General features: G+C 47.6%; 1 protein-coding gene across 3 annotated transcripts in view; it reads left to right on the plus strand.

The window, feature by feature from the left end:
* The window catches only part of CTIF (cap binding complex dependent translation initiation factor), a 147383-nt gene that overhangs the window by 42391 nt on the left and 89256 nt on the right, over positions 1-15736 (plus strand). For 2 of the 3 annotated variants that reach the window (XM_027656075.1, XM_027656076.1), the window contains exons 4-6: positions 4123-4196; positions 5041-5145; positions 8872-8947. In XM_027656075.1, the coding sequence (XP_027511876.1) occupies positions 4123-4196; positions 5041-5145; positions 8872-8947 (255 nt within the window). Of the gene's footprint in view, positions 1-4113; positions 4197-5040; positions 5146-8871; positions 8948-15736 lie in introns of all 3 variants that reach the window. The other variant, XM_027656077.1, reaches the window with a different exon arrangement.

Raw genomic sequence — 15736 nt, forward strand, 5'->3', positions numbered from 1 at the left:
ACCAAGGTATATCTGGTAGTGCTGTGCTGAAGTTGTGTCCCTTGCTTGCTGCTTATTGGAGGCATCCTCCCCACGACATGTTTGTTGTGTGTGTCACACACAGGTGTGGGTGCATGTCAGTTTTGAAGAGCACTTCAAAGACCTAATTAATTCAGTCATAATGTGTGACCTGTTGAGGTGTGCTGAGTGCCTTAGTATTGGGAAAGAAGTTCCTTAGTCAACTGGTTTAGTGCAAAGCAAGTCAGGGGTTTTTTAATTTATTTGAAGTCTTGGAGTATTTAAATTTTGGGATATTAAGAGATGTCTGTAATTATTTGCTGACAAGTCTTCATTAGAAGTTGATAGATTAGTGGATACCAATAGATGGTGTTGAATGGTAACCTTGAATGCAACTGCTTTCTGTGTGAGCTGTCTATAGGGCTAGATGGGAAGTCACCTTCCTACTTACCCTGCAAAAGACTGTAAGAATTCACTTTCATCATTTTAGGCTCATCCTTGAACTCAGACCCTGACCATTCCTGTTTGTTTCAATCAGCCTCTGTCCTTTTTTCTCTTGGAGTTTCTCTACTTATGTGCACGGGAGTACTGGTTATGCCAGAAGTGAAGGGCAGACTCTGGGAGGTTTGGAACCAGTGGTCAAAGTCCTGGTCTGTTCATCCATCTCATCCTTCTGGAGAGCTTAAGGAAACCAGTCTGTCCCCCTGATGCTGTGGTGGGAGAGGACCCACAGGACCTGACTGCTGCTGGGAAGTGGAGGTCCTTTCTGGTGGGAAGGAGTGAGACTCAGCATATCCTTCCTTCTTTGAGCAGGAATAATACTGTCTTCCTCAAAATGTCTATATTTTTATCTGTATTTTTCTTACGAGAGCTTGAAGTTTTCAACAAAGAAACCTTTCATCGGAGCCTTTTCAAGACAGTTCAGCATCTATCCATCCTTTTTGTTCCCTACCAAAGTGCATCCAAGGGGTTGTGGGCAGCAGAAGAGCAGGAAGGGTGGGGGAAGCTCCTCAAACTTAGAACCGAAAAACACTTAAGAAGTAACACCTGGCACAGGGTAATCCCTGGTTTATACCACGGACTCAGGCGACCACCTGGTGTTGTTCTGCAGCGATGAGCTAACACAGCCGTGCAGCAAAGGGCATGACTTTGTGTTTGCTTTCTGGAGGACGGTGATGAGGAGCGGCGAGAGGTGGGACGCTGAGCTGGGCTTTGGGAAGCTGCTGCGTGCATGCAAATGCTGACTTTGTGGGGAATTTGCTGAAGCTGCATGCATGGTAAACAGGCCAGAGTCCACGTGGGGCCGTCCCTGTTTGTGCTGGCAGCTGGGCAGCGGTGGACGGAGGTGACGTGAGCTCACAGGGGCTGGAGGACAGAGGTTGTGGACGTGTGTTTAAACCTCACTGCCTGTAGGGTCTGCTTCACCGGATCTCTCATCTCTCTGAGTAGCATTGGTGTTATTCTTGTCAGCGTGTCTCTCGTTCATCATTCCTGGTTAATTAATTTTCAGTGGCACTGACTCCTTCGCGGTGAAAATGATTATCTAAAGCTGAGGGTTGGGTCATGGGGAGCTTCACGTTAAAACTGCTGAGGGTTGTAATTGCAGTCCTGGGGGGACTGACAACAAGTCACTTCTTTTCGTAAATACATGCAGGTTTTTTTCTCTTTTTTTGTACCTAGGCTTGAGAATCAGCTTTTTGAAGTCTTATTATTAAGTCTTGGCATGCTGTGAGCATTTTAGTAAACGACCTGCAGCACAGGGCAGCAAGGATGCTGCCTGTCCTGTGAGTCGAGACAGAAACTGGTTCTAGAGACAGGTAGTCGAAGACCTAAGGGGTGTCTCAAAATGGCCATAGTGACTCAGGACTTAATGACAAGGTGTGTTATTGGGACCCTGGCGCCGTCTGTATGGAGTCTGGTTAATGCTTAGAGTGCCTCTGAGAGGTTATGGGGACATCTTCTCAGAGGAAGTTTTGGGTGAGAGCACCAACTGCTGCCTAGAAGCTTGGACCTGTCTGACCTCCTTATCACTTGAGATGGATTTGTCTGCAAGAAGAGGTATCTCTTCTTTGTGTGACAGCTAGGAAGGCCTGCACATGTGTGTTCTCATTATACTGCATTTGGATGCTTGTAAGGATTTAGGAAACTAATTTCTCTCTATAGTGGGAGAAAATCGTGCTTACATTTGCCTAAAATAAAAAGCTCAGCTTCCGTAACTGATCACGAGAGTTTGATGTATTTCTGGCGGTTTGTTTCTGAGCAGAGATATGTCAACTTGCAGATCCACAGAGGTTAAAATCGTAATCCATAAACCCCTTGGAGGAGAATAAAAAGGGAGCAATTTGGCTGTGTTTGGAGTATGTGATGTCTAAATTCGCTGTTGTGCTGGGAATGGCTGCAAAGTGTGACCATCTGTAGTGTTCCCTGGGGATGTGTGTCCTGACACTGGTTGGGGAAATGTTGCTCATTTTGTGGGTAGATTGAGGTCTGGGACTTTATTAATAAATTATCAAATTTTTATGAGTGTTTAGTGTCTTGGTTATTACTAATAATATTTGAAAATGACAGAAATTATACAATGGGGAATATATGGAATCCATCTTCTCTAAGATGTGGGGTTTTTTACCAGAGCGGGACCATTTGGGCTGAAATGCTTAAATAATCTAAAAATGTACCTGTTCTTAGAGCAAAGAGAACCATGTCACCACAACTCCTTGAAGAAGAAGAGTAGCTTTCCCCATCCTTATTGGTGACAGCAAGCTCTGGTAGAGCTCATGATGACGAGTATCTCCATCCTTGGAGATATTCAAAAGCCATCTGGATGTGATCTTGGGCACCTGATTGAACCAGAAGACCTTTGAAGGTCCCTTCCAACCTGAACTATTCTGAGATATTAGGTGGGCCTGCTTGAGCAAGAGGGTTGGACCAGATGAGCTTCAGAGGTCCCTTCCCACCTCAAAAGGTCTGTGACCGTGAAGCTGAGAGACTTCATGGCTGAGATTTTACGAGGATTTATGATTTGTGATTTTTTTATGAAGTTCAACAAGGCAAAGTGCCAGGTCCTGCCCTTGGGTCACACTAACTCCCTGCAGCTCCAGGCTGGGACAGAGGGGTTGGAAAACTGGGAAAGGCCCTGTGGGTGCTGGTGGCAGCGGCTGGACACGAGCCCAGGTGTGCCAGGGGGGCAAGAGGCCAATGGCCCCGGGGCTGTCCCAGCCGTGGTGTGGCAGCAGGGCCAGGGCAGTGCCCTCCCTGTGCTGGCACTGCTGAGGCACCTCCAGTGCTGGGGCAGTTCTGGACCTTCAGACAAGAGAGACATTGAGGGGCTGGAGCGTGTGCAGGGAAGGGAACGGAGCTGGGGAAGGGTCTGGAGCAGCAGGAGCGTCTGAGGGAGCTGGGGGGGCTCATCGTGGAGAAAAGGAGGCTGAGGGGGGACCTTCTGCCTCTGCAACTCCCTGACAGGAGGGGGGAGCTGGGAGAAGTCAGGCTCTGCTGCCAGGGAGCAAGGGACAGGACAAGGGGAAACGACCTCAAGCTGTGCCAGAGGAGGGTCAGGTTGGACATGAGGAAGAATTTCTTCTTGGAAAGGGTGGTCAGGCATTGGAATGGGCTGCCCAGGGAGGTGATGGAGTCCCCACCCCTGGAGGTATCCAAGGAACTCCTGGACATGTCACTCAGTACTCTGGGCTGGGGGACAAGGTGGGGGTCGGGCACTGGTTGGACTCAGTGATTTTGGAGGTCTTTTACAACCTAATTGATTCTGTGATGCTGTGGATCTCAACCTGCCCAGGGGAGGTTGGTGAGTCATGGTGGTCGTGGACAGTGGGGCAGGAGGACAGGACTGGAGTCAGAGCTGAGCCTACGTGTTGTCTGCTCTGCCTTGTCCACAGCTTTGTGTTCCCAAGGCTGAAACTGTTTCACTCCTTGCCTTCAGGGTGCACTTTTGCAGCGTGTGAGGGATCTCTGTGTTGAAGTGAGTGTGGATTCACCTGGAAGCATAGGAGCCCCTGTGCAGAGCCAGGACACCTCTGTGGCTGGTGTTGGGAGAGGCTGTGCTGGGCTGTGCCATGGTCCAGATAGCTCCATATGCCTTCCAGTGAGTAACCACCTTTCCCTCTCTCCTAGAATGGCAACAAGGAGAGCAACCTTGACATGCTGGGCACAGACATCTGGGCTGCCAACACCTTTGACTCCTTCAGGTAAGCTGGTGTTAAAATGCTTTAAGAGAGAGAGGGACTCTTAGATGGACTGTGCCTTCTCTTAGCCTTCGCCCACAGGCCCCTCCTGCTGGTACCCAGGCACCACTGTTAGTACTCACATAGCTGCTCCTCCTCCCCGTCCCCACTTAGCCCGTGGCACTAAGCACAGCTGATCTACATAAATCATCCTCTGTGCTTTGGAGAGGCCACTGGATGGATTTGCAGTCCAAACACCTGAAACCGGTACCAATGCAATTACTTGTAATCATCTCAGAGCTGCACAGGCAAGACTTGAGTCAGCTCTGAGATACTGCTCCAGGAGTTTACTTTTCCATTAGTTGGAGGTGCAATCACGTGTTGGCTTCTTAGCTGCTGGGAAGAGCTCTTTACCTTGTGCTTGAGCATGGGCAAAGCAGTGAAAGATGAAGAATCTACAAGGGTTGAGTTATCACCTGCTTGCTCCGGGCCATTGGAGCAGACAGGCTGTGCAGGGCCAGAGAGAACATCTCCATTGCATGGACCAGACCACTACCTGTTGTGATATCCACTTGACAGTAGAGCAAGTATAGCTTTCAAGGTGTGTGCTGTATCAAAATTAGGGGTTCACATCAAGCAACAGGCGCTCAGCATATCCAAAAAACAAGAAAAAATGAAAAGAAAGGAGGTGCAGCAGTGTGGAGGCTGCAGGCCCACATCCATGTGCTCTGCAGCAGGGAGTGGTGCTTCCAAAAGTACCAGCTTTCCTCATCTGCAGGCTCCAGTGTGCCTTCTGCTCTTCAGCTCAGTGGTGTTTAATCAGTACTGGACTTTCTTTCTTTGTTTTTTCCCTGTTTTTCTCACCTAGTGGTGCGACGTGGGACTTGCAGCCTGAAAAACTAGATTTCACCCAATTTCACAGGAAGCTGAGAAACACCTCCAAACACCCGTTGCCTCACATAGACAGAGAAGGGTGAGTGCCCTGTGTGCAATACTGTGCTCTCCAGGAAGGTCTCTTAACTTCTCCCTTACTGTAGGAACGCTGGCTTGGTGGCAGACCTCTTGTGGAGGACATGGTAAAAAGGTGCTGGAAAGACATACGGGGTTTGAGGATGCCACAGTCAGTCTGGCTGGCTCCTCTGTCATCCGGTGCTGGGCTGGAGCAGAGTTGTTCTCTCTATTTTTGCGCTGTTTGGTAGGTTCCAGTCTTTAAATAACTATGGGTCCGAGTCTTCTAGATGCAGGTCTCCTAGATTTAAACATCTCTGGGTACTGGGAGAAAGATCCTGGTTTAGCACTGATCCTGGTTACAGTTACTGTTCTCTCCAACAAGATTTCAGTGAAGAAATGAGCATCGATGTGATTCATGTAGATCCAAGTGCTCATCCCCCATCTGCTAGGCATGAAACTGTGGGAACATTCAACAGCTCCTTTTGCTGGTGGCAACCTCCATGGAATTCCGTGGTATTGCTGGATTCCTCGTCAGGACCTGGTTGGTCAAGCCAAATAAATGTGTACTGGCACCAGGTGGATCACCAGTGTTGCTTAAATGGGTATCACTTTTTCTCTGGGGATTCTCTGCAGGTGGAGAAACAATCACTACCTGAAAGGAGGTTGTAGCCAGCTGGGGGTCGGTCTCTTCTCCCATGTAACAAGTGACAGGACAAGAGGAAAACGCTTCAAGTTGCACCAGGGGAGGTTTAGATTGGAAATTAGGAACAGTTTCTTCACAGAAAGATTTGTCCAACCCTGGAACAGCTGCCTGGGGCAGTGGTGGAGTCCCCATCCCCAGAGGGATTTAAAAGCTTTGCCATGTCATATGCAGGGATGGAAATCCTCTCTTGGACCAGTTTTTCTGTTGATAAGTTGGTTTTGCCAAAGTATTGGCCAATGCTATGTGCCTGGTCTGAACATCTTGTTTAGAAGACACAATTAGAATTATTATTAGAATAGTTGATTAGAAACAATTAGCAGCATCTTGTTGTTTCTAACCAGGCCAGCAATCCCACCCCAGCACAGGCTCAGCATCTGCAGGAGACCCTTGTACTGCAGAGCGACAGGAAGAGTCACACAACTCAATTGTTTTCTGCAGTGTAAGTAAGGTATAATGCAGGTATATAAAGAGCAATTTTCAGAACATTTGGAACAATGGAACACTAAATTTCTAAGTCACCAAGTGCCTTAGTCATGTTTACTCCCGTTTCTTCTGACGGGTTTGAAAAACAAGATGAAGGGGCCCTCGGTAAAATAAGATCTAATATGCCCAATGGATGATGGCACTTGCCAGATGATGATATCAGTGACATCTGCTACATGCAGGGAGGATGCGGCAGGGGCTGTGTTGTGGTTTTCCTCCATTCCCAGTGTAGTGCAAATGCCCAGGATACAAATGGGTAGAGAAGGCAGTGTGGAGGTGAGATATTTAATCACTCCTAAGTATTACAGCCGTAAAACTTGGACAAGAATTAGTGTATCTGCAGAAAAGTTAAACAGATGCTGTCAGCACAAGCAGTGCATCTCCCAGAAATGCAGGTCATCTAAGTAACTTGGCTAAAACAGAGGAAGCACAGACAAAATTTGTTTTATTTTTTAGCTCTTAGTTGGCCATGTTGTGCATTCATCAGCGCTCTATGCCAAATCTGTGCTGAGTGCAATTCAGCTTGCTGAACCTCCAAGAATCTCCACCTGCTAGCTAGGCATTTTCTCTCTGGCTTGAATGGGAAGCTTTTTTAACAATGTATCTGTGCAATGAAAAAAATAATAGGGGAAATAAAAAAAGGCATATGCTGTTCAGCTGTGTTTTCAACACTGTAAGTACAATTTTATTGTAAGGACAATTTTATTCCTTAGTCTGATCTCTTCCCCAAGGCTGGCCATATAGTTGCATCCAGTTATTTGACCTCAAGGGACTTTTGCTTGGATGAAGTGTTTTCCTCCAGAAAGACATGGATTTTATTGGAAGATGCAGTTTGGTAGTCTGCTGAATAATCGAAGTGGAGTGGTTAAGCAAAGCTGAGGAACTGTACTGACCTGACTCGTTTCTGACCTGAAATTGTCTGGCTTTAATTTCCAGTGTTATCTCTTGCTCTGCTTTTACTCTTCCAGATCAAACAACCTTTTGTAGCTGATATTTCCTCTTCATTCCAGGTATCTCTCAAGCCTTTAGTTTTTCTGGTAGTCTGAGAAATTCCTCTACCACCTCAGTGAAATGTGACTGCCAGTGCTTCCTGTGGTCCTGTAGATCAGGCTCAGCCGTTCTGTCTCTAGAGGAAAGCTGCCTTCAACCCCCTAAGCCCTGCCTCCTCCTCATCCCCTGCCTTTATGCCACAGTTTAGCATCAGAAATTCAGCCTGGAACAGTCCCCATCCTTTTCAGATAACCTTTTCCTACGATACACTTGCCCATTCTATACCAGCAACTGGTATTATTTGTCCCCAAATGTTTGACATTTTTCTCTTATGTATAAATGTATATATATATATATATATCAATGCTTATATGTATGTATTTGTATTTGTGTATGTAGACACACTATATTTTTCCCTTTGTAACTCAAAGTCAGGATTTCATCTATGGTGGAAAGTCAATTGTTGAACGCTTGATTTCCTGTAACTATAGAATCATAGAATGGTTTGGGTTGGAAGGGACCTTCAAGATCACCTGGTCCAACCCCTCTACCATAGGTAGGAACACCTTTGATTAGACCAAGTTGCTCCAATCAGCCAAGGTTAATTAAATTGTTTGCCTTCCACTTGCTGTTTCTTAAGCCTGGCACTTCAACACATGCTTATTTTTTTAAATTTTTTTCTGCATTTGCTCCAAGTCCACCAAAATCTGTTTTTCTCTGACTTCTAAGCGCTGATTACCTGCATCTGCTGTACCAAAGTTCCTAATGTATCTTATTCAACGATGCCTCATCACTAATTGACAAAAAAATACATTATCGTTCTTGCATAATAAAAAAGATCATCTCAGTTGTTTATAAATGTAGAAGGATAATATTTACTGATCATTTTTTCTTCTTCTATGTCATCACAAACTCTCTGCATCCAGCTAGTAGTTACCTTTGGATTGTTTTTTTTTCCTTTCTTAATACAAGAAAGTCCTTCAGCTGCCAGCTCTGTGTTTGGTGTGTGAGTGCTTGGCTTCTCACCCCAATTTTTTTGTCTCCCAAATTGTCTGTTTATGTTTTATATCGCTTGCTGTTTGCTGTCTGAGATGTATGTTTGTGCTTGCTCGCTGACACCTTTCTCAGCAGGGGAACTGGAGCTCCTGTGGAGACCAACAAATGAGCAGTGCTTCAAAGGAAACGTCTTTCATTACTTTTTCGTGTCCTCACTTTTCTTCTGTCCAGGTGGGCTGCGCTTTCAGTTTTACTTGGTCTGGGAATCGAGTAACCCAACACCACTGCTCAGGACTGCCTTTGGTTTTCTCACTGCTGCCACTACCAAGAGTGTTTGAGCGCTGTGGCAGATGGTGCAGGTGGAGAGGACTGGGAAAAGCATTTAATTTTGTATTAACAGCTTTGCACCCGCGTGGGAGTGTTTCGGAGGCACAGCATACTCGCCTCAGAGAGCCTCTTTGTTTTCACAAGGGTCCCTTGCAGTAAGAACTGATCTTCCCCATGTGCCGTAATAGACAATTAGCTGTGTCTCCAGCGAGTTTTCACGTGGTTTTGTTTGTTTTCCTCTTGCCACAGGCTTGGAAAAGGGAAATACGAGGATGGTGACAGCATCAACTTGAACGACATAGAGAAAGTCCTCCCAGTGTGGCAGGTAGGTGACAAGGACATCTGCCCATGCTACAGTGGAGACCAGCACTGCCTTCCCTGCCTTGTGTTTCCTTAGGAAACCCCCCTCAGGAGTGGGAAAGCTGCTGAGCACTGGTCCTTTGGGGGCTGGGAGGGAGATTGGTGCCTGTGATTTCGGGTGTTAGTGCTGGGCAAGGGCAGTTGCCATGTAGACTTTGTTGGGAGGTGATATATTGAGGCCAGGATATGTATATATACATATACATATGTACATGTACACAGGACTCGTGTGCTTTAGAAAGGGAGATTCTGAAAAGCATCAATCCTCCCAACAGCTCCAAAATAAATTGCTACCAGGAAGCCAGCAGTGCTGGTGTGCTGACCCAGGTGTTTCCCTTTTGGAATGTGCCTGTGTTTACATGCCATGATAATCCATGTGTGTGCTTTCTCCGGCCTATTCCTTCTCCAGATCTCTCTTTACGGCCCAGTCTGACGCTTGGATGTTGGGGAATGGCAGGGTGAGACCCCCAGTTAAAAAGTCAGATTGAATAAGTCCATTTGTCAGCATCGTATAATTTTTCATTTTACAGAGCCCTAGTCCTCCAAGAGTGTCCTGGGCAAGTTCTGAGGATGTTTGGTGTACTTTTGCTGAAATCTCTGCCTGCAGAGGGAAAGACAGAGACATCTCATGTGCTGTGGTAGCATTACCCTTTTCAGTGCTGAGCCAAGAGCTCACCAGGCTTCTTGCTCATGCATCATGTGAGGAATAGCTTTGCTCATCCTGCAAACCATGTGATGATCTGCCTTACTGTTTCTTTTGGGTGAGCTGTTTGGCACTAAATACACAAAGTAGTGGAAGGAGTGGAGAAGTGCTGCTGACTTTGGCAGGGAGGAGCATTCCCTGCAGCTGCTTCCTGCTCCATCTCTTCCATGTTTGGTGTGTCTGGACTTTAGGTCACAGGGAGAAAGCATCAGGTTCAGCTGGTACAAACCCCAGTAATTCTGCAACATAAGGTTAGTTTTCCCTAGGGAATAATTGGGAAATGAGGAATTGAACCATCTTTGGTGCGAGGAGCTGATTTTCTTCAAGAGGGTTTTAATGAACAGCTATTAAATAAGTCGAGTCCTCCTGGTGTGGTTATCGTCTCATCATGCCCTAACACCAGGTTGAGTCCATCGACTCCAATGAATTAATTGCAATATATACCTTAATATTTAGCTTAACTGTTAGTGTGACATTTCTAAGCTGGAAGACCTAGTGGGAATGCTGGATCTGGTGTTTTGTTTGTGCCCCTGGGCAGACCCGTGCAATGCTGCGTTATTTTGGAGACGTGCTTACCTTGGCATGTGTGTCTGTGGGAATTAGGAGCCAGGTAGTTCTGGGTGAGGATTTGTCTTTTTTAATGCCGACAAGTGAAATACTTGCAGACAGCTGGTCTAATCCTCACATGTCATTGTTAACTGGATTTGAATGCAACCGTGCAACGCTGACGGAGATTTTTCTGGTCTTTATCCCTTGTTTGAAATGGCTCTGTGGAGCAGTGTGTGGGTGCATAAGGGAAAGTATTTGTGTGAGACTATGGAAGGAAAATCATTAACCTTCCATGGGGTTGTCCCATAATGGGGCTTTGTTTGTTAGGTGTCAGGAAGGAGAGGCTTTTCAGGTTGGAGATATATAACCTCTTATTCTGTCTGTGTTTAAGAGCTCCTGGCTTGCTTACAGCAGCCATGCACAGGCAGGGGGGCCAGTCTGAGCATCCTCCACTGCCACTGGGGTGGTCTGAGAACCCTCCAGTGTGACTGAACCAGTCCAAGCATCCTCCGTCACAACTGGGGTGGTCCAAGCATCCCCCAGCACAACTCGGATGCAAATGTTTTGTTCCTGAGTGTACTTCAGCAGCTGTAGAAGGGTTAAAAGCAGCATATTTGAGAGAGGTAGCAGGTCTTACTTGCAGGCTTCTTGGAGATTTCGGTGCCTTTGATATTAAGGTATGATAGACATAGGACATGAATCTTGAACTAATCTCAGGTATACATCCAGACATGTATGTGTATCTCTACAGAGAGATGCACTGACATCCCTAACAGGTTAAACAGAATATTCTGAGTATCTGGGGGCTAAGCAGGCTGTTCTGGATATCTGGATGTTAATATGTCTATACATGAGTTTTGCTACTCTAATCTATCAATAGTATGTTAGAAAATATTGCAAGGAAAGCCTCTGACTGTTTGGCATTAAAGGGTGAAAAAATAAACAAAAAACCCCCTGAAACAGCGTCCCCGAAATCCTCTTCTTTTGTTTGGAAATCAGAGAATGCTCCCCGGAGTTGCTCTCACAGGACAACCCACTCTGCCATCTCGTGGACATGCACAGGCAGGTGAATCTGGCTCCACAATTCCTTCACCACAGCTGATATTTTGAAGCTTTCTTCTGCTTTTCTTCCATCTTTTCAAAACTCATCTGCCATGCTGATTTTTACTGGTAAATAGGTTTTATTTTTGAAAACTTCATCTCTAGGAGCTCATGAGGTCATTGCTTTGGCTCAGCTCATGAGCCGTAACCTCTTCATCTCTCCTTACTCGTAAAAGTCTATAGTTGGATTTTGGGCACTAATTCACCAAAGTGCTGCCAAAAGGCTACTCTTTTGAAGATAAATATTCCCCATTCATAAGAACTGCTCTTTATTGCACACCAGAGAGAATCAATTTGCTGCATTAGAGAGGCGCAGCTCAGGTGCAGAGCTGCTCGTCATCATCTTCTCCATTTGCACCTCAGCTGGTTTGTTGAAGGAGACCACATAATCACCTTGACGTCATGAAGACGTCACAGGGAGGGCTGAGTCAGTGCCTTTTGCTCTTGCTCCCTTTGGCAAACGCTTGGGAAGGCTTTCAGTCTTGGATGTGTCATAGCCGAGTGCTCCAGTCTTTACGCACAGGCTTCAGACTGAAAGCTCTGGGCACACTCTATACTTACCAGAAAAAACAGCCTAAGGGGTCATGTCCTGCAAGATCACAGAATCAAGGAGTGGCTTGGGTTGAAAGGGACCTTAAAGTTATTTCATTCCACCCACTGCCATGGACAGGGACACCTTTCACTAGACCAGGTTGCTCCAAGTCCCATCCAACCTTGGGATTGGACACTTCCAGGGATGGGGCAGCCACAGCTTCTCTGGGCAAGATCCAACCCCCTCCTTCCTGTAAAACTCATGAAGGATACAGGAGGCTGCATGTCACAGGGATGTGCTGTGAATGCTGCTAGACACGAGCAGAGAGTTTTAGGACATATCCCAAGTGGTTTCTGGACTGGCAGTGTTTGGCTTTCAGTTTGCTGGACTCCTGCCTTCAGGATGGGCTTGCCCTCCTCAGAACTCTGGGGATGTGCCTTCGCTGCCCGGCTGTGTGGCACTCTTGAAAGGCATGTTGGGCTTTGCTGTTGTAATGGGATAAACTTGGAAGGCAGCATTGATATCATTTGGTTTGGCACCTTACTGCCTTGCAGCTCATCTCCTTCCATTTCCTTACTGATGTTTGACCCTTTTTGTCATATCCTTGCAGTTACAATAAACTGCTTGTTTCTCTTCTGGCTGCAGTCGTCATCCAGCTTCCTTGCTGGATGAGAACCAAGGGAGCAGCTCCTTAGGAGAAAGGCAGACTCTGTAAGTTGTTCGTGTTCCTCTTAGCACCACTGTATTCCTGATTCTGTCCAAACAGGCTTAGAAACACCACAATTCCCGATCAGGCTGGGATCCCACCTGAATTTAGGCACCTACAGGAATCTCTGCCTACTTTCTTTGAGACCCCTCCTCACTGACAAGTATTTTCAAGTCAGACCCTAAAATTCTGGGAGGGCTGAGATCCTGTGAGTAAAGGTGGGACCTGTGCATGGATTGCTTGCTTGAGGTTCCTGCCCTAGCTGAGGCATGAATACATTGGGATGTGATTTGTGGCACCTCAGTGTAGAGGTCTAGGAAAGTCTGGATGATTCCCATCTAAGGGTACCCCTGTCCTTTCCCTGTCAGCTCTGCAGGGTGCCTAGATGGACGAGCTCACACATGGACTTGGTCAGATATGGATATCTCTCCCTGAGAGAGATGGAGCCAAGCCAGGTGTCCAGGGAGAGGAGAGTTGGATCCCCTCTGCTGTCACTCTCCATGTGAGAAGGTGGGATCAGTGTCCAGCACTGATGTGAAGGGCTTGCTCCTGGAGCCTGCAGATCACTGGCCCTCCCAGGGTGGTGGTGGCAGGGCACCAGGTCTCTCTGGAGCTCAGGGATATCTCTTTGGTGGGGTGGTGTTATTTACTGTCACCATATGGAGTCATCCTCTCCATATTGTCTCTTACCTGCTCTTTCTGCACTACAAGGTCGGGCAGTTCTCATTTTACCCAGCATGTTGGGCAGCTCAGATCCTTCCTCTCCCAGTAGGCTGTTCCACACTGGTGGAGCCGGCTTGGGCTCATCCCTCTGGCATCCCCTCCCACTGGGAATGACCTGGTCGATGTGGTGTGGGCCCCTTGTGCTCTATGTCTCTGCTGTCACTCATCAGGTCTAACCCTGATGTCCTTTATGTGTACATCAAACCCTTATGAAGAAGTTGGGGTTCCTCCCTGGGAGCCCCAAAACAGGGATTTCTTCTCCCCACCCCTGGTTCTTGCTGGACTCTGTCCAGAACATGTAGACATGGCATTGCTTTCAGAGAAGGTTTCTTGTCTGAAAAGCCCATATCCCAAGGGTCTTTCCAATACTGTAACGGCTAAAACCACTGTGGAAAGTCCCTGTCAAAGAGCCAGGGTTTACTTGAGTATAGGTCACAACATATTGGGAGTCAGAGTTCTACTGCTGAGTAAAAAGCTTTTGGTTTGCCATGGCTTCCAGTAAGTCACAGTCTTTCTGTGGCCTGGTTTTTGTTGTTTTTAACCCAACTGACAGTGACCATCGCCTTGGCTTTCAGTTTGGAGAGGGAAAACTGCCGTGGTCACCTGCAACCCCTTCAGCATCACTTCAAAGTCAGAGTTAAGGACACCATTATCCAAGCAAGGCAGGTGAGGCCATTGGCATCCCCAAAGCACTGGAGAGGAGAGGTCTGGACCAAGGCTGGCTTATCTCCCACGCAGTTCATCACCTCACAGGTTCTAGCAACGTCCAAGCCTGGGCTGTGGCAGAACAGCACAGTCACTGTGAGCCCTGAACCAGGTTACAAACCCCGTGGTTTTTATTGGACATGCAGGAAAGGGAAGATCTTCCAGTGGCTCTGTCACATTATGATCATCTTCCATATCACAGATTCGCTGAAAGATTTAGGTTCAAAAAGACCCTTAAGAACATCCAGTCCAGCCATTCCCCAGCACTGCCAAGGCCACCACTAACCCAGGTCCCCACGTGCCACATCCACATGGCTTTTAAATCCCTCCAGGAATGGGGACGCTACCACTGCCCTGGGCAGCCTGTGCCGGGGATGAAGACATTTTTCCTAATATCCAATTTCCTGATATCATACAATAAATAGCCTTATTCAGTGCACAAAGGAAACACGAGAGAAGTGGCCAAGAGCTTTGATGTTTCCATCACCATTATAATCATTATTACCACTACTACTACTATTATGGTTCAGAGGTGGTTCATGATTTTAAGAAATGAAATGGGTTCTCACTTCTCAGAACTGGTGTTATTTTTCTGGCTGTCATTTAAGTTAGGCAGACTTAGCAATACTGACTCATAATTCCTGGGATTGTCTTCCCAGCCTGGTGGGCTGCTTTATAGGTGTCTGCTTTATAGGTTCCTAGAGCTGGTACTGGTCAGCTAGGCAGGGTTAGGGCCAGGCTACCATGCCTGCAGGACAGGAGGCATTGGGATGCTGTCACCACCTGGTTGGATTAGCTGGTGAGGGACATGGGTTTGGAATAAGCAAGGGGGGGACGGTGGAAGGGGCAAGGGTGGCTTATGCTGCAGCTCTGATGGTTGGCTGGGTGTTTGGTGGCCGAGGGGACAGGACTGGTGGCAGAGGGGAGCCCTTGCAGCACTAGAGGGCACTGTGGCCTCACTGCATGGCCCCAAAACACGGCTCTGTGCAGGGGAAACCAGGCTTTTTCCAAAGGCTTTTTCCAAGCAGAAACCTCACTTTGCAGCGGCTGTGCCTGTCACCCTCCGGTGCCAGGTTGTGCTGTTCTCCATCCTGTGCTGTGCCCACCTGGGGCCCAAGGTGCATGTCCAACCTGGGGGAACCTGGGGCTTACAGAGGGGGAGGGTGTTTCTCTGTACCTGGGGCTGAATTTGGATAGTACTGTGCATCCTCCTGAGCCTCATGGCATCCCTGAGCAGAGCAGGGTTAAAACTGAAGGTTTCCATGAACCTCCCAGAGTATCACAGCCCTGAGGGGAGCTGATATCTGGGCATCAGATGTACCCCACAGCCTAGGTTGCCCTTGCTGGCATCGTGACACCTCCCCAGTTTCTCTTGGAAATCCCGCTTTTGCAACTGTAATCCTGAACTCTGTGTACTTCCTGTGGGATGCTCCAGCAGGGCTCAGTCTGAAGCCATGCCTCTCACACCAAGGCGTGCTGAGGGGTCCTCCCTTCCTCTGGAAGTGCTGCTGCCCCATCAAGTGTAGGATGTTCCCCTGAACACCCACTTTCCCATTTGTCCACCTATCCCTGTCCCCCATCTACTCTGGATTGTACCCAACCCCACTTGGAAGGACATGCCAGCCTCAGGAGGAGGGAGCCATCTCTGCTGGGCCATCTCTGTTCCTTGGGTCCCAGTTTGCCAGGCACTGGTTTCTGCTACAAACTAAGATTAATAATGGGATTTTGGCTGCCT

Source organism: Corapipo altera, unplaced genomic scaffold, assembly GCF_003945725.1.
Source record: "Corapipo altera isolate COAL_440 unplaced genomic scaffold, ASM394572v1 61553, whole genome shotgun sequence".
In the NCBI taxonomy this organism is placed as follows: domain Eukaryota; kingdom Metazoa; phylum Chordata; class Aves; order Passeriformes; family Pipridae; genus Corapipo; species Corapipo altera.